Genomic DNA, 22,785 nt, shown 5'->3' on the forward strand with positions numbered 1-22,785 from the left:
GTGAACGATAAATAGTTTAGACAAGAAGAGAATAGAAGCTTTCGAAATGTGGTGCTACAGAAGAATGCTGAAGATTAGATGGGTAGATCACATAACTAATGAGGAGGTATTGAATAGAATTGGGGAGAAGAGGAGTTTGTGGCACAACTTGACTAGAAGAAGGGATCGGTTGGTAGGACATGTTCTGAGACATCGAGGGATCACCAATTTAGTATTGGAGGGCACGTGGAGGGTAAAAATCGTAGAGGGAGACCAAGAGATGAATATACTAAGCAGATTCAGAAGGATGTAGGCAGCAGAAAGTACTGGGAGATGAAGGAGCTTGCACAGGATAGAGTAGCATGGAGAGCTGCATCAAACCAGTCTCAGGACTGAAGACCACAACAACAACACAAGAGAACACAACTTCCGATTGTTTAAGCTCGCTGTCAGATAACATTAAACTTGGTAAAACTCGTTAGGTAAGACCAAAATTATAAAGTGTCTTTTTCTTTCGCATCTGCTTTCTGCGCGTAGTATTCAGTGATAACTATTGGTCACCCACTCCGTATTTAATCATGAATTTGAATATCTTGACAGAATGGTCATCCCATCGCTCATAGTGTCCCACTCAGAGATCGCAAATCTGAGGCATTTTAAATACTCACAAACTAACGTAAACAAAGTTAAATGTTTTCGTTATTGTGCCTGAGGCTAGCCAGTTGACGTTGCTACGTAGCTCGCAAGCGTGAACCGCTGATAGCTGCACTACAGCGGTCACGTTTAAACGGTATGTATTTAAAAACAGCGCGTACTGTACTTGAAGAACGTGTGTCGGTCCGTTGGGAATTCCGACACTAACATCAGCGAAAGGTCAGTGAAATTATTACAGGTGGTGATCTAACCAGCGTTCTGCGATAAAATTCATTCATTATACAACAGATTTATTTACATCTTAAATTGGAGTAGAGAGATGATGCAGTGCAGACACGTTTTGCTTGTTTATGGTTTTGGGCTGCTCTAGATAGTTTTGCAACGTGTGATTGATGGCAGCCATATTGAATGGATAAGTCTGATGTATTGCATTGATAGCTGCGAAATGTTGCAAGGGGTCGCTTGCTTTATCATAAAAAAACTGATGAGCCAAAGATACTGGTACACCTGCCTAATATCGTATAGGGTCCCCGCAAGCACGCAGAAGTGTTGCAATATGACTTGGCATGGACTCAACTCACGTCTGAAGTAGTGCTGGAGGGAGCTGACACCATCAATCCTGCAGGTCTGTCCATAAATCCGTAAGAGTATGAGGGGATGGAGATACTCTTTTGAACAGCACGTTGCAAACCATATCAGATAAGCTCAATAGTGTTCATTGTCTGGGGAGTTTGGTGGCCAGTGCAAGCCCTTAAACTAAGAAGATTGTTCCTGGAGCCACCCTGTAGCAATTCAGGACGTGTAGGGTGCTGTATTGTCCTGCTGGAATTGTGCGTCGGAATGTGCAATGGACATGAATGAATGCTGGATGCTTACGTACGTGTCAGAGTCGTATCTAGACGTATCAGGGGTCCCATATCATTCTAACTGCACACGGTCCACACCATTACAGAGCCTCCACCAGCTTGAACAGTCCCCTGCTGACATGCACGGTCCATGGATTCATGGCGTTGTCTCCATACCCGTATACGTCCATCCGCTCGATAGAACGAGACTTGTCCGACCAGGCGACGTGTTTCCAGTCATCAACAGTCCCATGTCCGTGTTGACAGGCGCAGGCTAGGCGTAAAGCTTTGTGTTGTGCAGTCATCAAGGGTACAAGTGTGGGCCTTCGGCTCCGAAAGCCCGTATCGATGATGCTTCGTTGAACGGTTCGCACGCTGACCCTTGTTGATGGCCCAGCATGGAAATCTGCAGCAATTTGCGGAAGGTTTGCACTTCTGTCACGTTGAAAGATTTTCTTCAGTCGTCATTGGTCCCATTCTTGTAGGACTTTTTCCCGGCCGCAGCAATGTCAGAGATTTGATGTTTTACCGATTCCTGATATTCACGTTATTTCCGTGAACTTGTCGTGCGGGAAAATCCCCACTTCATCGTTACCTCGAAAATGCTGTGTCCCATCGCTCATGCGACGACTATAACACCACGTTCAGACTCTCTTAAATTTTGATAACCTACCATTGCAGAAGCAGTAACTGATCTGACAACTGCGCCAGACACTTGCTGTCTTATACAGGCGTTGTCTACCACAGCGCCGTATTCTGCCTGTTCGCATATCTCTGTATTTGAATACGTACGCCTATATCAGTTTCTTTGGCGCTTCAGTCTATATGTCCAAATGATGATAGATGTTATTATCTTTACTTAAAGACAAGCATTATCTTCTCAACAATCTTCAAATTGTGAGCTACACACTTTTTTTTACATATGGAATCAGTGAATTTACTCGTGGCACTTTCGTTGCCCATGTCTGGAATTAGTAATCAAATTAATTAATTTAGTAAGATTGTATCTTGAATTTCTGGTGTACTCATGTATTACAGCAAAAAAAAAAAAAATAATAAAGACAGTGAATAGTTGATGGAGTATGAATGAGAACAGTGGCATATTTAAGTTTATAAAAATAATGACAAGTTTTTGTTAATCCTTTTGGACTTACAATAGGCAGGAAAAAACTGCAAACACAAATCAGAAAAAGGGATGGTGTTTGATTGGCAAGGCGTTTATTGTAGTGGAAACTACACTCCTGGAAATTGAAATAAGAACACCGTGAATTCATTGTCCCAGGAAGGGGAAACTTTATTGACACATTCCTGGGGTCAGATACATCACATGATCACACTGACAGAACCACAGGCACATAGACACAGGCAACAGAGCATGCACAATGTCGGCACTAGTACAGTGTATATCCACCTTTCGCAGCAATGCAGGCTGCTATTCTCCCATGGAGACGATCGTAGAGATGCTGGATGTAGTCCTGTGGAACGGCTTGCCATGCCATTTCCACCTGGCGCCTCAGTTGGACCAGCGTTCGTGCTGGACGTGCAGACCGCGTGAGACGACGCTTCATCTAGTCCCAAACATGCTCAATGGGGGACAGATCCGGAGATCTTGCTGGCCAGGGTAGTTGACTTACACCTTCTAGAGCACGTTGGGTGGCACGGGATACATGCGGACGTGCATTGTCCTGTTGGAACAGCAAGTTCCCTTGCCGGTCTAGGAATGGTAGAACGATGGGTTCGATGACGGTTTGGATGTACCGTGCACTATTCAGTGTCCCCTCGACGATCACCAGTGGTGTACGGCCAGTGTAGGAGATCGCTCCCCACACCATGATGCCGGGTGTTGGCCCTGTGTGCCTCGGTCGTATGCAGTCCTGATTGTGGCGCTCACCTGCACGGCGCCAAACACGCATACGACCATCATTGGCACCAAGGCAGAAGCGACTCTCATCGCTGAAGACGACACGTCTCCATTCGTCCCTCCATTCACGCCTGTCGCGACACCACTGGAGGCGGGCTGCACGATGTTGGGGCGTGAGCGGAAGACGGCCTAACGGTGTGCGGGACCGTAGCCCAGCTTCATGGAGACGGTTGCGAATGGTCCTCGCCGATACCCCAGGAGCAACAGTGTCCCTAATTTGCTGGGAAGTGGCGGTGCGGTCCCCTACGGCACTGCGTAGGATCCTACGGTCTTGGTGTGCATCCGTGCGTCGCTGCGGTCCGGTCCCAGGTCGACGGGCACGTGCACCTTCCGCCGACCACTGGCGACAACATCGATGTACTGTGGAGACCTCACGCCCCACGTGTTGAGCAATTCGGCGGTACGTCCACCCGGCCTCCCGCATGCCCACTATACGCCCTCGCTCAAAGTCCGTCAACTGCACATACGGTTCACGTCCACGCTGTCGCGGCATGCTACCAGTGTTAAAGACTGCGATGGAGCTCCGTATGCCACGGCAAACTGGCTGACACTGACGGCGGCGGTGCACAAATGCTGCGCAGCTAGCGCCATTCGACGGCCAACACCGCGGTTCCTGGTGTGTCCGCTGTGCCGTGCGTGTGATCATTGCTTGTACAGCCCTCTCGCAGTGTCAGGAGCAAGTATGGTGGGTCTGACACACCGGTGTCAATGTGTTCTTTTTTCCATTTCCAGGAGTGTATATAAAAACTCCCCTGCATTAATCCCTCTCACAACGCCATCTGACTATGTTTACATGCATCCACTGTGAGGCCCTATTCTTTTCAAATGGCATCGACTGCGACCAAGTGCACCTCAAACTATGGTTCATGGAGGACAGGGAGCTGTGAATATCATTTAATAGCCCTTCGACGGTGCAGCAATACTTTACCTTTTCATCTTGATTCAGACGGCAGCAGAAAGCGGCAAGCTGTGGGCAAGGGGCGGAGTTTAGCGGCAGCTGTAATGTTCTGATGCGCCCTCGAAAACTTACGAACTATGCGGACTGGCGTTCTGATCATTAGAGGACAGGAAACGTCCCTATCAGAGCCCTGAAATACCGACAGATTTCAGTGTGTGATGCACCTGTTCGCTGGTCTGGCCAAACCAATTTGACGCACAGGCACGACGGCGCATGTTAGAATTGTTAAACGTCCGACAGCAAACTCAGGACGAATAAGTTCACCCTCATGACACACGACATGTAGGAGATGATATGCAGTTCCACTGTCGGTACAATTGGAAACTGCCACTGGCTCTTGGTCCACCACAAGTTACAGACCACAAGTCTCACCCACTAGGGAGAGACCTGAAGTTCTCTACCAGGGAAGGACCAGAAGACGAAGAAAGGCAAAGAATCACGATCATTTTCCACCAAGTATCAGTACGGGAGCCAAATTATCAGGGAAGAAAAAGCGGCTCCACGTTGTACAAACCAGTCGAACTATCCTCTCCTGATTGAATCTCCCCTCTTGATTGTTCTGCTGGCCAGGTAGGCAATCCACAGCACCGGGCTTCCCACGCTGGGGGAGCAAGCCTCTGCTTTGCATATCCTAGGAAAAGGCTATCAGCGATTCAAAATCTTTCTTGTCTGCAAGATTTTAGACTAGGGAGGCACTGTTCTCACATTAAGCGTGTCCATGTTTTGGCAGAAAACGTCTACCTCGACGCGACCATAGTCTCTGATTTATGGAGGGATCTAATCTTACCAGGCCGACCATTTCCAATTTCTGAGAGTGGGCTGTTAAGCTTCACAGACAGTGGTGCCCAGGAAATACATGTTGTTTCTGCTCGCTAAAAGAACCTGGCGACTTCCTGGCGCCAGGGTAGTTACAGTCTTGCCTATACTAAACACTTGCACCAGCCACTCTGTTCGTATCGTACCAGCTTCTAACAGGAGAACGCTTGTTGTTTCATGACCATCCCACTGGTTGCACAAAAGCTCGTGTTACAACAATGTCTCTTAAATTGCTTCCTCCACCCACTTTCCGCCAACTGGCCACCTTCACGACAGACCGTTGCCTGGCCTAGGTGAAATGTTTTGTGATCTGGAACCCTCCTGCTTTGACCCTAAGTGGGAAGAGTGGAATGCCATGGCCCGAGGTCGCTCCACAGGTACAATTCACAGAGCGCTGCTCCCCCGAATCACTCGCACAGCCAGGTCTCTGGACACAAAATTTAAGGCCCACAATCCATCTTTCATCCTGTTCTCTGTCGTCTCCACTATGGTCCCTCGGGTACAAGTTCTCTACAGGCTACACACGCTGTTATATGAATATTCTGCCTACAATTTCCTCATGTAAAAAAAGTCGTAAGCCACACATAGCAAATGTAGTACTGGGGAACGTGGAGATCATTACCTAAAATATGAATATTAATCTGACCGACAGTGTAGTTAAAGTGAGAGAGTGGTGTGGCACCTGTCAGTATGTTTACATGATATAATAAACAATATTAAAATGACATGTTCAAATTTTATCTGCTATTTTTCAGAGATGTCAAATTTAGTTCTGTAAAACACAATAAAACCAACAGTTAATGCAGTATATGAACAAGAGTCAGAGATAAACTTCACTTTTTGGAGTGTTTACGACAATGAGAACTTGCAATGAAGAAACTTGGCTCCGAGTTGCTGAAACTACTAAGTTCAGCAGCTTCTGTCCTTCGTATAATTTCTATTTTTGTAACTAACAAAGCAACACCTTAGCTCCCCTCCCTACTTGGGGGATTGTGTAAAGTGGAAGCTACTGGCGGCTTCTTGGCCCATCGCTTGTTTTACCTATTATTAATGAAGCATGGCAATCGATTGAAGCTTCATAGTGCCCCATATCCATAACGGTTAAAAGTTTTATTTCACTACCTATGCAGGTAAAAGGAGCAATAAAAAATTAAAGGAAGTTTCAAGTGCAGTTAATGAACATCACTGCTGCAATGTTCCACATTCATAATGGATAAAAAATTTATTGAAGCTTTTATTTATGTCTAGAAAACACTAAAGCCATTATTCGACACATATAATGTAGTGTAATCGATTTAGAAAATTTGAGGGTAGGGAAAACACGTAGAAAAGTAATCACAACAAAAGACAGCGTATGCCATTTCTGACACACTACTTTCTTAACTCTTTATTTGGAGATGCTTTCAAATTTCAAGAAAAGAATTATTTTAAGTGAGATTTTGAATTTACTTTAAAAACTGCTGGCCATGATCAGTAAAGCCCTTTCAGTGTATAAAATATTACCTAACATTTACGTAAATCGGTGTTGCTGCCTGTACATTGTTTCTATATGTAATGTGGCAAAGTTATACTGACAGTCTTTCCTCATTTGCGCTGAAATTAAAAAAGAAGAAAAGAAGAGCCTTGAAGCGTCTACTGTCCATCTGGCACATCTTAGCTCTTGTGCAGCCTGCCATATCTGCCAAAATTACAAAATACCGCCCTATAAAGGTGCGTGTTGCTAACTGTGTCCAGTCAGTGGTTGACAGAGAGCTACACTGCCGTTAAAGTTCATCATCAAATAGTCTGTGAATTCAAATATTTTATAAATTCTATGACTGAAGATAGATGAGTTATTTTTTAGGGAACATTTCACCCATGATCATAAGCAGAAACTTAATGTTGTTGATTTTACGATCACAATAATCTACACTGTCTCTGACATCGAAGGTAAAAACTTGATAACTTTGTCACTTACACCCTAATAAGTCCTATGGAATAAGTTCAGGCACATGACGTCACTAGCCAAATAAAACAAGTGTTAAAGCGATCTGAGTTGTTCGTTTGCGAACTTTTCTTCCTGTACTGTTCCGTAAATGTATCCCAATATGTAAATTTTATTTAAGAAGTTCTGTTTATTTATAAGAACATGTAGCATTCGATAGGTGAACTTCAAGAAAGGAAAACAGTTTACGCTTGATGATACCCTCTTAAATTTGGCACAGAAGCATGTACTTTTTTTTCTGTGTGTCGGTCTCCCAGAGAAAAGAAAAATACAAGGGTAAAAGTGAAATTTCCTAATCTTAGAAGAAAGATTTCCTTGAAGCACAATATTTTCTTTCTGTACAGGAGTTGTTCTCCCTAGTTTAGAACGATTAGGAATCGTTCTTCAAAGTATTATAATTAATAAAATAGCACATTTTTAGAATGAGATTTTCACTCTGCAGCGGAGTGTGCGCTGATATGAAACTTCCTGGCAGATTAAAACTGTGTGCCGGACCGAGACTCGAACTCGGGACCTTTGCCTTTGGTAGAGCACTTGCCCGCTAAAGACAAAGGAACCGAGTTCGAGTCTCGGTCCGGCACACAGTTTTGATCTGCCAGGAAGTCTCATATCAGCGCACACTCCGCTGCAGAGTGAAAATCTCATTCTGGAAACATCCCCCAGACTGTGGCTAAGCCATGTCTCCGCAATATCCTTTCTTTCAGGAGTGCTAGTTCTGCAAGGTTCGCAGGAGAGCTTCTGTAAAGTTTGGAAGGTAGGAGACAAGGTACTGGCAGAACTAAAGCTGTGAGGTCGGGGCGTGAGTCGTGCTTGGGTAGCTCAGTTGGTTTTCCCCCAATAATCTTATTTTCCGGTCCAAAAAACCAATGCAGTGACATTGGTACGGGGAATGGTGTTGGGCTACGTGTATAACGAATCGGAAAAGGACAAAATTGATTTTTGGCATTTTCTCCTGGATGGACACACGAAGCTGCAACAGCGTAAGAAATATGGGCAAGACTTCACTAATTACTTGCGACTTAAATTTAGCGACCCGCCGGCCAGATGGGGTGTGACGGGTGAGAGATGAGATAGACGAAGAAGCCGAGATAGACATCGATCACACTTACGGACCCTTAGTTAATTTTGAGAAGACGACCCAGTCTTACACCAACGTCTGGAGAACGAGTCGATAGATGGCTCTCTTGCTCTATCGAACATCGGGTCGTGAGCAGGTGTCGCCCCCGACACAAATTTCATTTCATTGCTACAGGAGCATGTTTCTTTTGTATTTGTACTATCCGCAATGTCTTCATGTCTTTCATTTCGGCATTTTCAGTTTTATTCATTTCCTTAATTAATTAATTTTCTAATTAGCCACTATTTGTCAACATATGGACATTGTAGACACTAATTATGCGGTAGTACAACACAATGTATGTCAGCAAAGGTGGTAAGCCTGACATTGGAAATAAATAAATAAAAAGTGGTAATCGTAAAAAAGCGATCTGAGGCAATAAAAAAATTAAAAAATATATAAAAAATAAAAAATAGAAATAAAAAAATAAAAACAAACAAAAAGAAAAAAAGCGTAATATGTAAAAAAAAGTTGGTAGAGCACTTGCCCGCGAAAGGCAAAGGTCCCGAGTTCGAGTCTCGGTCCGGCACACAGTTTTAATCTGCCAGGAAGTTTCATAGCGCGTTTTTGTTTATCCTTTTTAAGGATTTTTTTCGTGGATTAATTTTGTTGTAACCCTATTAACTAACGAGCCTGAGGAAAAAAATAAATCACAACTACCACTGTGTGAAGGACATCCGAACCCCAACCTTCTTTTCTTCTTACAGTTACCACAGTCACGCCAATTTTGAGATTTCCTGGTGCGAGTAGCAAGACCAGGGAATCGATAATGGTTATCAAGTAGATAATAATTAATATCATTATGTCCAACCTTGTCATCAAATATGGGGTGTCTAAGAAGCCAGCATAAAACATTCACACAAATCGTATTAATGAGTTTTATTACAAAATGAAAAGAGACAGTGTTTAACTTTGACAATTACACAGATGTGTCGCAAGCAAAGGGCGACATACGAAATAATGAATCTTCTTTAGTATACACAATTACAAGTCGCTACTACATAGAAACTATAAGCGAAGTAACTATCGTTGTTCCTTCTATCCAAGTTGCTAGTCTTGAATCTGCTATTGAACTGGGACCGTCACCAGTCGGTCGTGGCACTTACGTCCTCTTCACATTGGGGCCTCTGCTGCCACGTTGTCGTCCTGGAGAGGGGTGGGTCAGCGTGCTATTGCCTGACGTCTTCTCACTGCCTTCTCTTCTCTATCGTTCCCGACTGGAGTGCCGACGCTTGACTTTGGCTATAACAAATATTATCCGCTTTTCGTAATCAAATTTTTATTGTGTTGTGAAACATAGATAATGTTTTTTCTCATCAACACGATAAATACACTCCTGGAAATGGAAAAAGAACACATTGACACCGGTGTGTCAGACCCACCATACTTGCTCCGGACACTGCGAGAGGGCTGTACAAGCAATGATCACACGCACGGCACAGCGGACACACCAGGACCCGCGGTGTTGGCCGTCGAATGGCGCTAGCTGCGCAGCATTTGTGCACCGCCGCCGTCAGTGTCAGCCAGTTTGCCGTGGCATACGGAGCTCCATCGCAGTCTTTAACACTGGTAGCATGCCGCGACAGCGTGGACGTGAACCGTATGTGCAGTTGACGGACTTTGAGCGAGGGCGTATAGTGGGCATGCGGGAGGCCGGGTGGACGTACCGCCGAATTGCTCAACACGTGGGGCGTGAGGTCTCCACAGTACATCGATGTTGTCGCCAGTGGTCGGCGGAAGGTGCACGTGCCCGTCGACCTGGGACCGGACCGCAGCGACGCACGGATGCACGCCAAGACCGTAGGATCCTACGCAGTGCCGTAGGGGACCGCACCGCCACTTCCCAGCAAATTAGGGACACTGTTGCTCCTGGGGTATCGGCGAGGACCATTCGCAACCGTCTCCATGAAGCTGGGCTACGGTCCCGCACACCGTTAGGCCGTCTTCCGCTCACACCCCAACATCGTGCAGCCCGCCTCCAGTGGTGTCGCGACAGGCGTGAATGGAGGGACGAATGGAGACGTGTCGTCTTCAGCGATGAGAGTCGCTTCTGCCTTGGTGCCAATGATGGTCGTATGCGTGTTTGGCGCCGTGCAGGTGAGCGCCACAATCAGGACTGCATACGACCGAGGCACACAGGGCCAACACCCGGCATCATGGTGTGGGGAGCGATCTCCTACACTGGCCGTACACCACTGGTGATCGTCGAGGGGACACTGAATAGTGCACGGTACATCCAAACCGTCATCGAACCCATCGTTCTACCATTCCTAGACCGGCAAGGGAACTTGCTGTTCCAACAGGACAATGCACGTCCGCATGTATCCCGTGCCACCCAACGTGCTCTAGAAGGTGTAAGTCAACTACCCTGGCCAGCAAGATCTCCGGATCTGTCCCCCATTGAGCATGTTTGGGACTGGATGAAGCGTCGTCTCACGCGGTCTGCACGTCCAGCACGAACGCTGGTCCAACTGAGGCGCCAGGTGGAAATGGCATGGCAAGCCGTTCCACAGGACTACATCCAGCATCTCTACGATCGTCTCCATGGGAGAATAGCAGCCTGCATTGCTGCGAAAGGTGGATATACACTGTACTAGTGCCGACATTGTGCATGCTCTGTTGCCTGTGTCTATGTGCCTGTGGTTCTGTCAGTGTGATCATGTGATGTATCTGACCCCAGGAATGTGTCAATAAAGTTTCCCCTTCCTGGGACAATGAATTCACGGTGTTCTTATTTCAATTTCCAAGAGTGTATCATTGACGTGGCAGCTCAGGCAGAGTGGCTGCAAATGCTAAAAACACAACACAATTAATTTTCGCGAAGTAGAAACTGCAAGCAAAGCACAAACTCTGATGAAAATTCGTGAAATTTGAGGTGTGGGACGAGAATTTTTTGGTCTGAAGAGCTTGTCATGTCACTAGTATTTAATAGAAAGTGATAAATATGAAATTTCACAGCACCAATAGCTTGAAACGACACACTAAAAGCGAAATGTAGTGTCAAGAATTTGCTTTCCCAGCTAAGAACCAAATTCCATGTTCGTGTGTGAAAATTTTGGTGTACTTTACATAAAAGTGTTCATTAATTTTGTGGGTTGAAATTAAGTGTAGCACACAGCTAAGTCACAGTATTTTTGTTTAGAATCGCAGAGATAGCTGGTGCAACTGGTGGCGTCATTCTTCTACTCGGAGGCGTGGCTTTCTGCTGTATCCAATGTTGCAGGACCAGAAGACAAGGCAAGTATTATTCTTCTGCCAATCACCTGCAAAACTAATCTTCTTTCCATAATACCAGCTATGCACTTGGTATGTACTGTACCAGTGGGTGGTGAGTTTCATATGGTCATTTCAGAGCGTCAGAGAGGCAAGAGTGTTACAATAAGAGTGCAAGATTTGAATTGCACGACATTTTGCCTAGAACTATTCGATATGCCATTGATTTTGGCAGGTCGACAGACGAGAGATAAGAGTGAGCAAACATGAAGCGCCACACGATACACTAATGCGTGTTTATTGTTAATTATTAATGTCAAAAAAATTGGCTCTAAGCACTATGGGACTTAACTTCTGAGGCCATCAGTCCCCTAGAACTTAGAACTACTTAAACCTAACTAACCTAAGGACATCACACACATCCATGCCCGATGCAGGATTCGAACCTGCGACCGTAGCGGTCGCGCGGTTCCAGACTGTAGCGCCTAGAACCGCTCGGCCACCCCGGCCGGCTGTTAATGCCAAAATGGTTCAACACTGATTCCTACTACTTGAAAAGTGCGCGCAATTTTCGATGGAAATAATGTTTCAGGCTCAACTGTGAAAAGAATGATAGTAAAATTCTGCGAGAGTATGACGAAGAGTCCATGGATCTCGATTCTTCACCATGCGCAGGAACTGGACACTTCCCCATATGCTCATTAAATGTTTTAATCCTACAAAATCCAACTGACTCAACAACTCCGCCAACAGACCATGCACACAGAAGGGAGTTTGTCAGCTGTATTCCCGAACAAGAAGTGAATGCTCATTTTGTGGGCAAAGTCATCATCAGCGACAAATCTCACTTACATTTTGATGGCTTCATTATAGGCACAACTGTCGAATTTGAGATTCATACAATGAACGAATGACTGATCAGAAGAAAATGCGTGCCCAACGTGTCACTGATTGGTGTCCATTGTGATCTGGATGAATGCATTAACGGTAAACGCTGAACATTGTCTTAACGTGATAACCCAGTTATTTGTGCCTCAGTTACTTCCAATTGTTCTTGAAGACATGTGATTTCACCAGGACGGTGTCACTTGCCATACTGCCCATGAAACATCGACGACCTTACGTGAGCCATTTCCTGGTCGTGTCATCTCTCGTTTTCGGAACCGTACATTTGGAGCGCAACATTGTATGAAAGTGAAACATGGACTGTGGGAAAAATGGAACAGAAGAGAATCGAAGCATTTTAGATGTGAAGCTACAGACGAATGTTGAACATTAGGTGAACTGATAAGGTGAGGAATGACGAGATTCTGTGCAGAATTGGGAAGGAAAGGAATATGTGGCAAATACTGACAAGGAGAAGGAACAGGACGATAGGACACCTGTTAACACATCAGGGGATGACTTCCATGGTAATAGAGTGAACTGTAGAGGCAAGGACGGTAGAGGAAGACAGAGATTGGAATACAGCCAGCAAATAATTGAGGACGTAGATCACAAGTGCTATTCTGAGATGAAGAGTTTCGTTGGCACAGGAGAGAAATTCGGGGCGGGCAGCATCAAAGCAGTCAGAAGGTTGATGACTCAAAAAAAAAAGAAAGAAAACCGATCGCTCGTTACACTGGACTCGCATTCGGGAGGACGACGGTTCAATCCCCCGTCCGGCCATCCTGATTTAGGTTTTCCGTGATTTCCCTAAATAACTCCAGGCAAATGCCGGGATGGTTCCTCTGAAAGGGCCCGGCCGACTTCCTTCCCCGTTCTTCCCTGACCCGACGAGACAGATGACCTCGCAGTTTGGTCTCTTCCCACAAACAACCCAACAACCCAACCCGATCGCTCGTTGAGTAATGGGTAGTTGTACATATCAAACCAGTACCCAAAAAAGGAAGTAGGAGTAATACGCTGAATTATAATCAGAATAACACGAAAAATCGACTTAATACTTGCCCGACGGAGAATTTTGCACAGACGTTCGGTAACCCCTTGTACGTATGGTAGCAGGATGGTGTTCCGTGATTCGTTCTGCATTTTCCTTTTGCCCTCGCACTTCGGCTCCAAAGTTTTATGTACCATCCTCATGTCGTAGCCATTAGCTCCAAAAATGGACCTGAGATTCTGTAGTTCAGCTTTGAGATTGCGTTCATTGCTGACCCTGTAGGCTCTCTTAGTTAAAGTTCGCAGCGCCGATTTCTTTTGCGTAGGATGGTGGTGGGAGGATGCATGCAGGTACCTGTCCGTCTTGGTAGGCTTCCTATAAACTCTGTGTCCAAACTTCCCCTCTGCCTTACGGTAAACTTCCACTTCGTAGCAACAACAAAATAAAAGGCGCTCTGGACTCGATGAAAGATACAATTGACAAGTTTCATGCCGCCGAAATTCATGAACACGAGAGATATATCCGTCTCAAACAATACAACATATCAGCAGTGGTAGAACATTAAGAACAGTGCAGGATGAAGATCGCATTTCGAGAGGGCCGCGTACTGGCAAACCAGTCGTTTAGTTTGAGGAGCAAGATTAGAGAGGCTATAGGAATAGCCAAGCGACCGCACAATATGAATAGAGAAGATGGGTACCGACTCCCAGCGTCTTTGCTGCCAGCAGTGACAGCTTTGCGGAAGGACAGCTCTCGCAAAGCAACAGGAGTGCTGCAGGCCACTGCGGCGGAGGGTACACTTGGCACTGACGCGCCCTAGTCGATACTAGGCAGATAGTCAACAGCGCTACGCTGCAGTCGCCGCTCAGTTTCCTATTCGCCGATTTCCACCAATGGCAAACAATAGAGGAAACTCCAATTGAAAACTCCTGTTTCCGCCAATGGCAACACGCAATGCAAAGACCAATAAAAGAACATCTAATACGCTTCCTCCTCACTCTCATAATCAATGACAGCACTCCTCCATAGTCCCCACCGCCGGACAAGCCAAGGCACGCTCCCGACTCGGTCTCCTCAAGCTCCTTTCTGGCAGTACATGCGGTCTGGACCCCTCCACCATCCTCCATACCTATAAATCCCTCATCCGCCCTATCCTTTGCTACGCCCACCCTGCCTGGATCTCCGCTCCCCCTATCTTTTACAAATCCCTTCAGATCCTAGAACGCCATGCTTTTCGCCTCGCCTATCGCATCCATCTCCCCTCCCCCATGCGGATCCTGTACGACCTTATTCCGTTTCCCCACCTCCTCCTTTTCCTCGAATGGATACGGATCCTCTACAACTCCCATAAACTTGATCCTCCTCACCCGCTGGTCTCTCCCATCCTCTCCCGCCCCCGTCCGCTGCTGTGCCTGTATTTCCACGTCCCACCTGCTCTCCATCTCTCCACTCTCCATACCCTCTCCCAAGGTGGCTTCCGCCAGCTCCCCCTCCCTGATGATGCCCTCCTACCCTCCATCTACCCCTCCTACCAACTTTGATCCTCCCTCCCTCTTCCTGTGTTTGTTCCTATGGGCATCCTCTCTCCCTTCTCTCCCCTTTCCCTCCCTCCTCCCTCTCTCCCCCCTCCACCCCCAGGCTTCCCCTACCCCCATACCTTCATTCCTCCCACCATCTCCTCTGCCCTTGGCATCTTTGCTCTCCCCTCTCCCTCCCCCCACCTTCTTCCTCTCTTGGCAGGTCCCCGGACTCGCACACACTACGTGGACATTCGCGCGCCGGAGATCATCGACATCAGTTTCTCGTGTGTGTGCCATCGTGTTTGTGTTTAGTGTTCTTCGCCGTCACGCTCCTTCGTTCACCTGTACCGTCGAAGTCGTCAGCGTTTGTGTACCGTGCCCACAGTTTTTAGTGTTTTTTCGTCGAGTGTGAACCGCTTCATGTTATTTGTTTCTGTGTCTACTGTTTTTTGCCCCCACTTTGTTCAGTATCTTATGTGTCTCTTTGTATTTTCATTGTAAACCTTGTGGCTAAAGAGCAGCGTAGTATGCTGCTGCCAGCCCACCTTATGTAAGGTGTTTAAATAACAATAAAAAAAATCCTCCATAGTACATAAGTAACCAAACTAGTGCTCATTCAGCAGTTAGCAATACACTCTGAGGAAGGCCTCTTACCATAGTCGCCGGAACGTCGGAATTTTATAGTTGATACTGTGGCCTAAAACCGAGAACAATTTTATCGAATCTGATACTGTATTTCACATTGTCACTATCGTTTGATGAGAATATCAGGTCGGATTGAGGGAGGACATAGATGCAATGATCACAGTCATCAGTTGACTTCGTAGCAGCTGAGGAAAGTTCCGCCTACCATCCTCCAAGGAAGCCATGGGTCTGAAGATGGTAATAAATATAACCGAAACCGGTCATCTATGTTATTGAGACATAAGTGTTGTGATCAAGACTGAACTTTAGTTAAAATATGTTACGGAAATGCTTCAGCATCTCGGGTGGGAGTCTCTAGAGGAAAGGAGGAGTTCTTTTCGTGAATCGCTACTGAGGAAATTTAGAGAACCAGCATTTGAGGCTGACTGCAGTACAATTTTACTGCCGCCAACGTATACTTCGCGGAAAGACCACGAAGATAAGATAAGAGAGATTAGGGCTCGTACAGAGGCATATAGGCAGTCATTTTCCCCTCGTTCTGTTTGGGAGTGGAACAGGGAGAGAAGATGCTAGTTGTGGTACGAGGTACCCTCCACCACGCACCGTATTGTGGATTGCGGAGTATGTATGTAGATGTAGATGACTTCCTTCTGGAGCCTTATGATCCGTCGGTTTTGTTTCAGATGACCCATCGTACATATAACTGTTTTCAAAAAATGGCTCTGAGCACTATGGGACTTAACTTCTATGGTCATCAGTCCCCTAGAACTTAGAACTACTTAAACCTAACTAACCTAAGGACATCACACACATCCATGCCCGAGGCAGGATTCGAACCTGCGACCGCAGCGGTCGCGCGATTCCAGACTGTATCGCCTTTAACCGCTCGGCCACCCCTGCCGGCTATAACTGTTTTCTTGTACTCTAGTAGGAAACTATTGACTTTCATTGTCTATATATATCAAACTATTGCTCGTATTGGCATAACCTGTTTACACAATCGTTTACAGAATCGTTAGTTGTAGCTTACAAGTTAAGCGAGATATGCATCTGCGCGGAGGCTTCAGCTATCTAACTGCACCTACCCTACAGCACACTAGCTGATCACAACTGAGCCCCCACCACTGCCGTTTCCATCCCTCTACCTCACTGTCTGCAGAAATATGCGACCAACTTGTTTTCTATGCACTCTACACGAGGTACATGTTCGAGAAAAAAATACGTTTGCTGAATAGTTTCGTAACGTGGGCTCTCGCAGTGCACAACTTCTTTCGTGTAAGACGTGCCATCGCAAGCTATTGAGCATGTCTGCGGCTCACTCTTTATATTATATTAGATTAGATTAGATTAACTTTCATTCCAATTGATCCGTAGTGAGGAGGTCCTCCAGGATGTATGAAACGTCCCCTTTTTAAAAATTTATATACGACTGTGCTTAAACTGACACAATATTTTTAGCGCAACGCAATCTGACTTTCAAAAATCCCTACAAAAAAATGGCCCTGACTAACATTAACCTATGCGTTTCACAAATCGCTTACCTCACAAAAATCTTGGTTACTCGAACTACTGCAATATAGCAAGCGCCACTACTGCCAGCTAAATAAAAGATTCAAACTACGGAAGGCACTAACTACTGATAGGCATAGTTAGCAAATGAAAGATTTTGATAGAGAACAAACAATGTATTTACCTTAATAGACATCAAAAGTCGTAATACATATAGGAGTTCATAACATCCATTCTTATAAATATCAAAACGAACTTTTGAAGGTTTTGTTCCATTGTGCCTAACTTTTTAAGATTTTGTTCCACTGTGTCTAACTGTTGCTGTGTTTGTCTCTGGTGTTGTTCCATTGTGTCTAACTTTTGAAGATTTTGTTCCATTGTGTCTAACTGTTGCTGTGTTTGTCTCTGGTGTTGTTCCATTGTGTCTAACTTTTGAAGCTTTTGTCCCATTTGAGGCATTAATTGTAATAACAATGCACTGGTGTCTGAAACATGTTCCTCAGTGCTTTTCGGCAGTGATTTTGCACCGGCAACATTCACATTTTGACAAGCAGAAAATGTGTCTTGACTTATTTGAGAAAACGGTGAGGACCCAAAACCTGAATCTACAGTATTTGCGAGATTGTGTCCTGTCATTTCGGATTCCTGAGGCGAGCTGTTGCCGACCGGTCGATCGATAATGCTTCCCTGTTCACTAATTGTTTCACTGTCTACGCCATTATTTGCCGCCCGCTCCATTTCCCTATGCACAATTACCAAATTACTACTTTGAACATTAGTTAATTCATTACACGGTGGCGCTAACACACTGCTTTCGTCTTCACTGTCATTTCTCAGTTTACTTTGGAGCCTAGTATTACGTTTTTCACACGCCATTATTGTCACAATATTTCACACGACAACACAGAAAAGCACAATTTGAAGAGCAAAAATGAGAGAACACATTAACATAGTACTGAAAATAATATCTAGTTAATCGCAAGCGCAGCTGCGAAATACTTGCTGCAAATCTACATGCATGCCACAACTGTTTTACTGTACAAGAAGGAAAAACTACACTTTAAAGGAAATTCTCTCTACAATTATGCGCTAGCAATAAACAAAACCTACACTAATTACACAAACTACAAGAAAAAAATCAGAAGATTCCAGTGAGGTATCCTAGGCTAAGGGTCGACATATGAAACGTCCCCTGTTTAAAAATTTATATACAACTCTGCTTAAACTGACACAATATTTTTGGCGCAACGCAATCTGACTTCCAAAAATCCCTACAAAAAAAATGGCCTTGACTAACATTAACCTATGCGTTTCACAAATCGCTTACCTCACAAAAATCTTGGTTACTCGAACTACTGCAATACGGCAAGCGCCACTACTGCCAGCTAAATAAAAGATTCAAACTACGGAAGGCACTAACTACTGATAGGCATAGTTAGCAAATGAAAGAGTTTGATAGAGAACAAACAATGTATTTACCTTAATAGTCATCAAAAATATAGGAGTTCATAACATCCATTCTTACAAATATCAAAACTCCGCCATTTCTCTCCCCACATCCACAACTGCTGGCGGCTCACCTCCAACTGCGCAACGCTACGCGCTGTTCACATCCACATGCCGCTGCCCAACACTACAATGGCAGACAACAATGCAAACTAGCCACAGACTGCACACAGCACAGCCAGTAATTTTCATACAGAGCGCTACGTAACGTTGCCAATAAGAAAACATAAACAGCCTACTTACATAGCCCCCACGCTCCCCACAAAAAATTTTACAAATTGTTTTGGGCAGTGGCCAATAATGATTTGATAAAATTTTTCATAATTACAATAACAAAGAAATCAAATGCACACACTGTTGATACAATGTTGGTCAAAAGCTTAAATTTTCTCACAGTCCATAAAGACAGTCCTGATCATTCATCACAGTAACATTGCAGTGTTTTTCTCAAAGTCTGAGCAGTAAATGAAAATGCACACGGAAGTAGTGGATTTCCATGCAGTCTTGAAGAAGTAGTGTTGTCCTTCCAACGGAAAGACAGTGCTGACTCTTGACATGCTGACAGATAATGGGCCACAACAGAGCAAACCCACAGCAGAGTCATTCGACGTTTTGAAGAATATTGGTAGGTAGGTCATCACAGAGTAGACCCACTGTAGTCCTGGTAGAGAGTATGGTATTGGTGGGCCACCAGAGGTGCAGGCCCACTGTATTCCTTGTAGAAATAATGGTATTGGTGAGTCATCAAAGGTGTAGACCCACTGTAGTCCTTGTAGAAATAACGGTACTGGTGGGTCATCAAAGATGCAGACCCACTGTAGTCCTTGTAGAGATAGCCAGCAGCCATCTGCTGCGACTGTGCAGGTGCACAATCACCATCGAAGCGTCTTGCGGAGAATATAGCAAGTCCATAAACCACCACTTGTGCACTAACACAGTTTTTGGAATTGTCCTTAGAACCAGCAATGCTGTTATCCAGTCCCTTGCTAAATTATTAACACACGTGCAAACACTAACAGTCCCTACTTCTCACATATTGTCCATATACTATGACCAACAGAAACGTGTGCAGTGAAATGGAACTTACAAGTTACTTAATTTGATGAACTGCTGTCAATTACAATTTTATATCATAAGAATACAATAACAAAGGTACAAAATACATCATAAAAGAACATAACAATACAGAGAACATTTGTAGTACAGGCTTTACAAAAGAATCGAAATAACATATACATCAGTGTTACAGGAATTATGACATAAGTAAATACACAAAAGATCAGAATAATTATTCAAACATCAACTTCACACATGGGCATTAAAACAGAACAGAATTAATAATGTCTAACATCTTTACAAAGTAAATAACATATTGTTAATGCAAATTATATTTGAGGATAACAGTATTCCTCATCATAGTAAATGTAGCTTAGTATTAGAAGAAGAAAAAATTCTATGAAACTACACAGAGACAGGAAGAAAACAAATACACAAGGGTACACAAACACATAGTGGCGTAACACAAAAGGAAAGGACAGGGTTTGTTTTCAGTGTAACATTTGGTACTGCAGTCCAACCCAAAACTTCATTCCATAGATCTTTCGTCTTATTTCCACATTTGTTTCCACCAAAAAAATGCTATTCAAGCATGCTTTCTGTATATATATGTTCACATATTTCTTACCTCATTATTTATTTTCCATTATCTTACTTCATGATTTATTTCCAAGAAAATCGTACCTAAACCTGTTGTCCCTAAACGCTACTTTTTTTGGTTCATATCCTCTTTCAAAATACTGTTTTGGCCAAACCATTTTCTTATAGCTTCTCAATGTATTTCTTCCAATTCATCACAACTTGTTCTCTTATATGGCCTACCCCATCTTAAGCTAACTTAAATCTACTGAGCTCAGATGGTAAACTAAGGGACGAGGCAATGCAGCAGCACAAAACAATTAACACAAACATCAATGACAAAAAATTCAAATTGGCAAAGCAATTGCAATATTACAACTAATATAAGGCACTGTGCAGCAAACAAGAAAAATAAATGCGTAATAAAACTGGCTTAACAGCGTAATACAAAGTCAAATTCAGTAACATTATGCCTGGCAAACAGGAGCAGCAAATGAAATAACTTATATCTAAACATGACATAGCTCAAGCAGAAAAAATATTACATTAAAGACAACAATGCAGATAAGGGAAATGTCTGTTCACATCTTAATATCTATGTAATTAAAGTGGTGCACCACAACTTATTCTACAAAAGAAATTACCAAGTACTTGGAAAGAAAATTCTGTATGCAATTCCTGTGAAGGGAAATGTTTTTTTTTGTGCTCCTTCGTTTTTCTTTTTTTTTTAATTCTATCATAAAGTTACTATTTACTGGATCTGTAGGCATAAAATATTTATATTAGTACATCTATTAAATTTTATTTTAAACAATGCTGCAGTGCAGCTAGAAACTAGATATTACACAAAATGAGTAAATAAATACATAAAGCAAGCCATATGGCATTTCTCTCAACTAGCAAGACAATAGCCGTGAAATGTTTCTCATCATTTCATTAGGCATTTTAGGAAATATCATAAATTAAGAGCTCCACAGTATAATCATATGTTTTCAAGTTTGAAGGTGTCGTATTTACAATGCTTTCTACAAAGGAATGAGGAATGTCGATAGCGAGGATAATGGCCTCCCTTTTTTTTTTCTACCTGTGCCTCTGAAAAGGCACGCACTAATGGCTTTTTCTCCAGGCGTCTGACACAGCTGGATGCCCACGACTCATTACGTGCAGGTGGTCACTTAACTTTCTTACGGAAATATTTACGACAGCAGTTTCCGCTACAGTGGCAGTCTCATATAAAAATATTTCACAGGTCAAGAATTTCCGTTGCAAATGTGTAGAAACAAAATCCTATGAATATAACACTGTCCAAATCTTTTTCGTCGGCATTGTAATACATTCACGCATTTACATACATTTCATAACTCTTAAAGTACGATTCTTGGTTTGCAACGACCTTTTTCACAAACCAGAGTCCCTAACCACTACTCATTATTCCTTACCTTATTCGTCGACACTTCTTCAATATTTCATCATAACAGATACGTAGCATACTCAAATAACTCATATAGCATCAGCTTATTGATCATAAACATACCGCAACAGCATAATACACATAGTCATTGTAATAATAACATCATAACACCTCAGTCAACTCTCAAAATCGTCGTAGCTTCCTCCAATAATTTCAAAACCTAAAAAAAATTCTCTGCTCATTTCAATAGTGTCATCTACCTCAAACGTACTTTGAAAATCATGATCCCATGCCAAATACATCATTCAAAGCTCTCATAGTATCACAATGGTTCCGAAAAAATATGAACAGTTCACAAAGTACAGACAAAATACAAACCCAAAAGTGTGAAGTTTCCCAACTGTGTAATTGCGTAAACATGTGTCACTGATATAGTAAAAAAAGATGTTTATCTCTCAGTTAAATGATCAGATAGCTGTGTAATTGTGTGTTAGAGAAATATGGTACCGATGTGTAAAGTTGTATGAGCAAATACCATATTAGCTAGGGCTCCTTGTGCTTGCCAAACACATGGTACACAAAGTAGGCGTGTACCCCCCTGAGGATTAATGTAATTATACCCTCAGGTGTTACAGATTACAGCAATGGAATGAAATGTATCACGGAAAACTTTCTTTGTAATTCAAAAATCTTGAAAAATAAATGGCTTAAGTACAAAATTAATCCCTCAAATGCGTGTCCTGTAGCGCTAAATGTGCATCTTGCTGTAAGATAATTCTGTGGAAATGTCGTAGTTATCGTTCTCCGAAAGCTAAGTTCTGCAGAAGTCAATGTACTTACCTCATGATAAACAAAAGTGAGATGCTTTGTGTATAGATATCGTAGTTATTACGCTTATTGTTGTGATGAAGAAAGTACTGTACTGTAACGTATTGTTGTGCTACAGAAAAGGCTGTCTCATTGTAGCTATACCACAAAAGTTACTACTAAAACATGTTTTACTTTCCAGAATAATACAGAAAAACTGTGCAGAAATAAAACAGAAACACTGCAAAAGCAACATTGTATATTGTCACTCATTAGTAGCGTCGTGATAAAATCGTGTAGCTGTCACATAAACTAACCACTGTGTCATCTGGTATCTCACAGAAAGTACTTTAAATCCAGAATGTATTTTCAAGTAAACCAAAATG

General features: G+C 43.6%; 1 protein-coding gene across 2 annotated transcripts in view; it reads left to right on the forward strand.

Moving 5' to 3' along the window:
* LOC126262597 (uncharacterized) overlaps positions 1–22,785 on the forward strand; it is a 58,977-nt gene that overhangs the window by 28,021 nt on the left and 8,171 nt on the right. The window contains exon 3 of one of the 2 annotated variants that reach the window (XM_049959339.1): positions 11,417–11,511. The exons of the other annotated variant lie outside the window; for it this stretch is intronic. Coding sequence (XP_049815296.1) covers positions 11,417–11,511 — 95 coding nt within the window. The remainder of the gene's footprint in view (positions 1–11,416; positions 11,512–22,785) is intronic. 2 annotated transcript variants of the gene reach the window in all.

The sequence above is a fragment of the Schistocerca nitens genome, chromosome 6, assembly GCF_023898315.1.
Source record: "Schistocerca nitens isolate TAMUIC-IGC-003100 chromosome 6, iqSchNite1.1, whole genome shotgun sequence".
In the NCBI taxonomy this organism is placed as follows: domain Eukaryota; kingdom Metazoa; phylum Arthropoda; class Insecta; order Orthoptera; family Acrididae; genus Schistocerca; species Schistocerca nitens.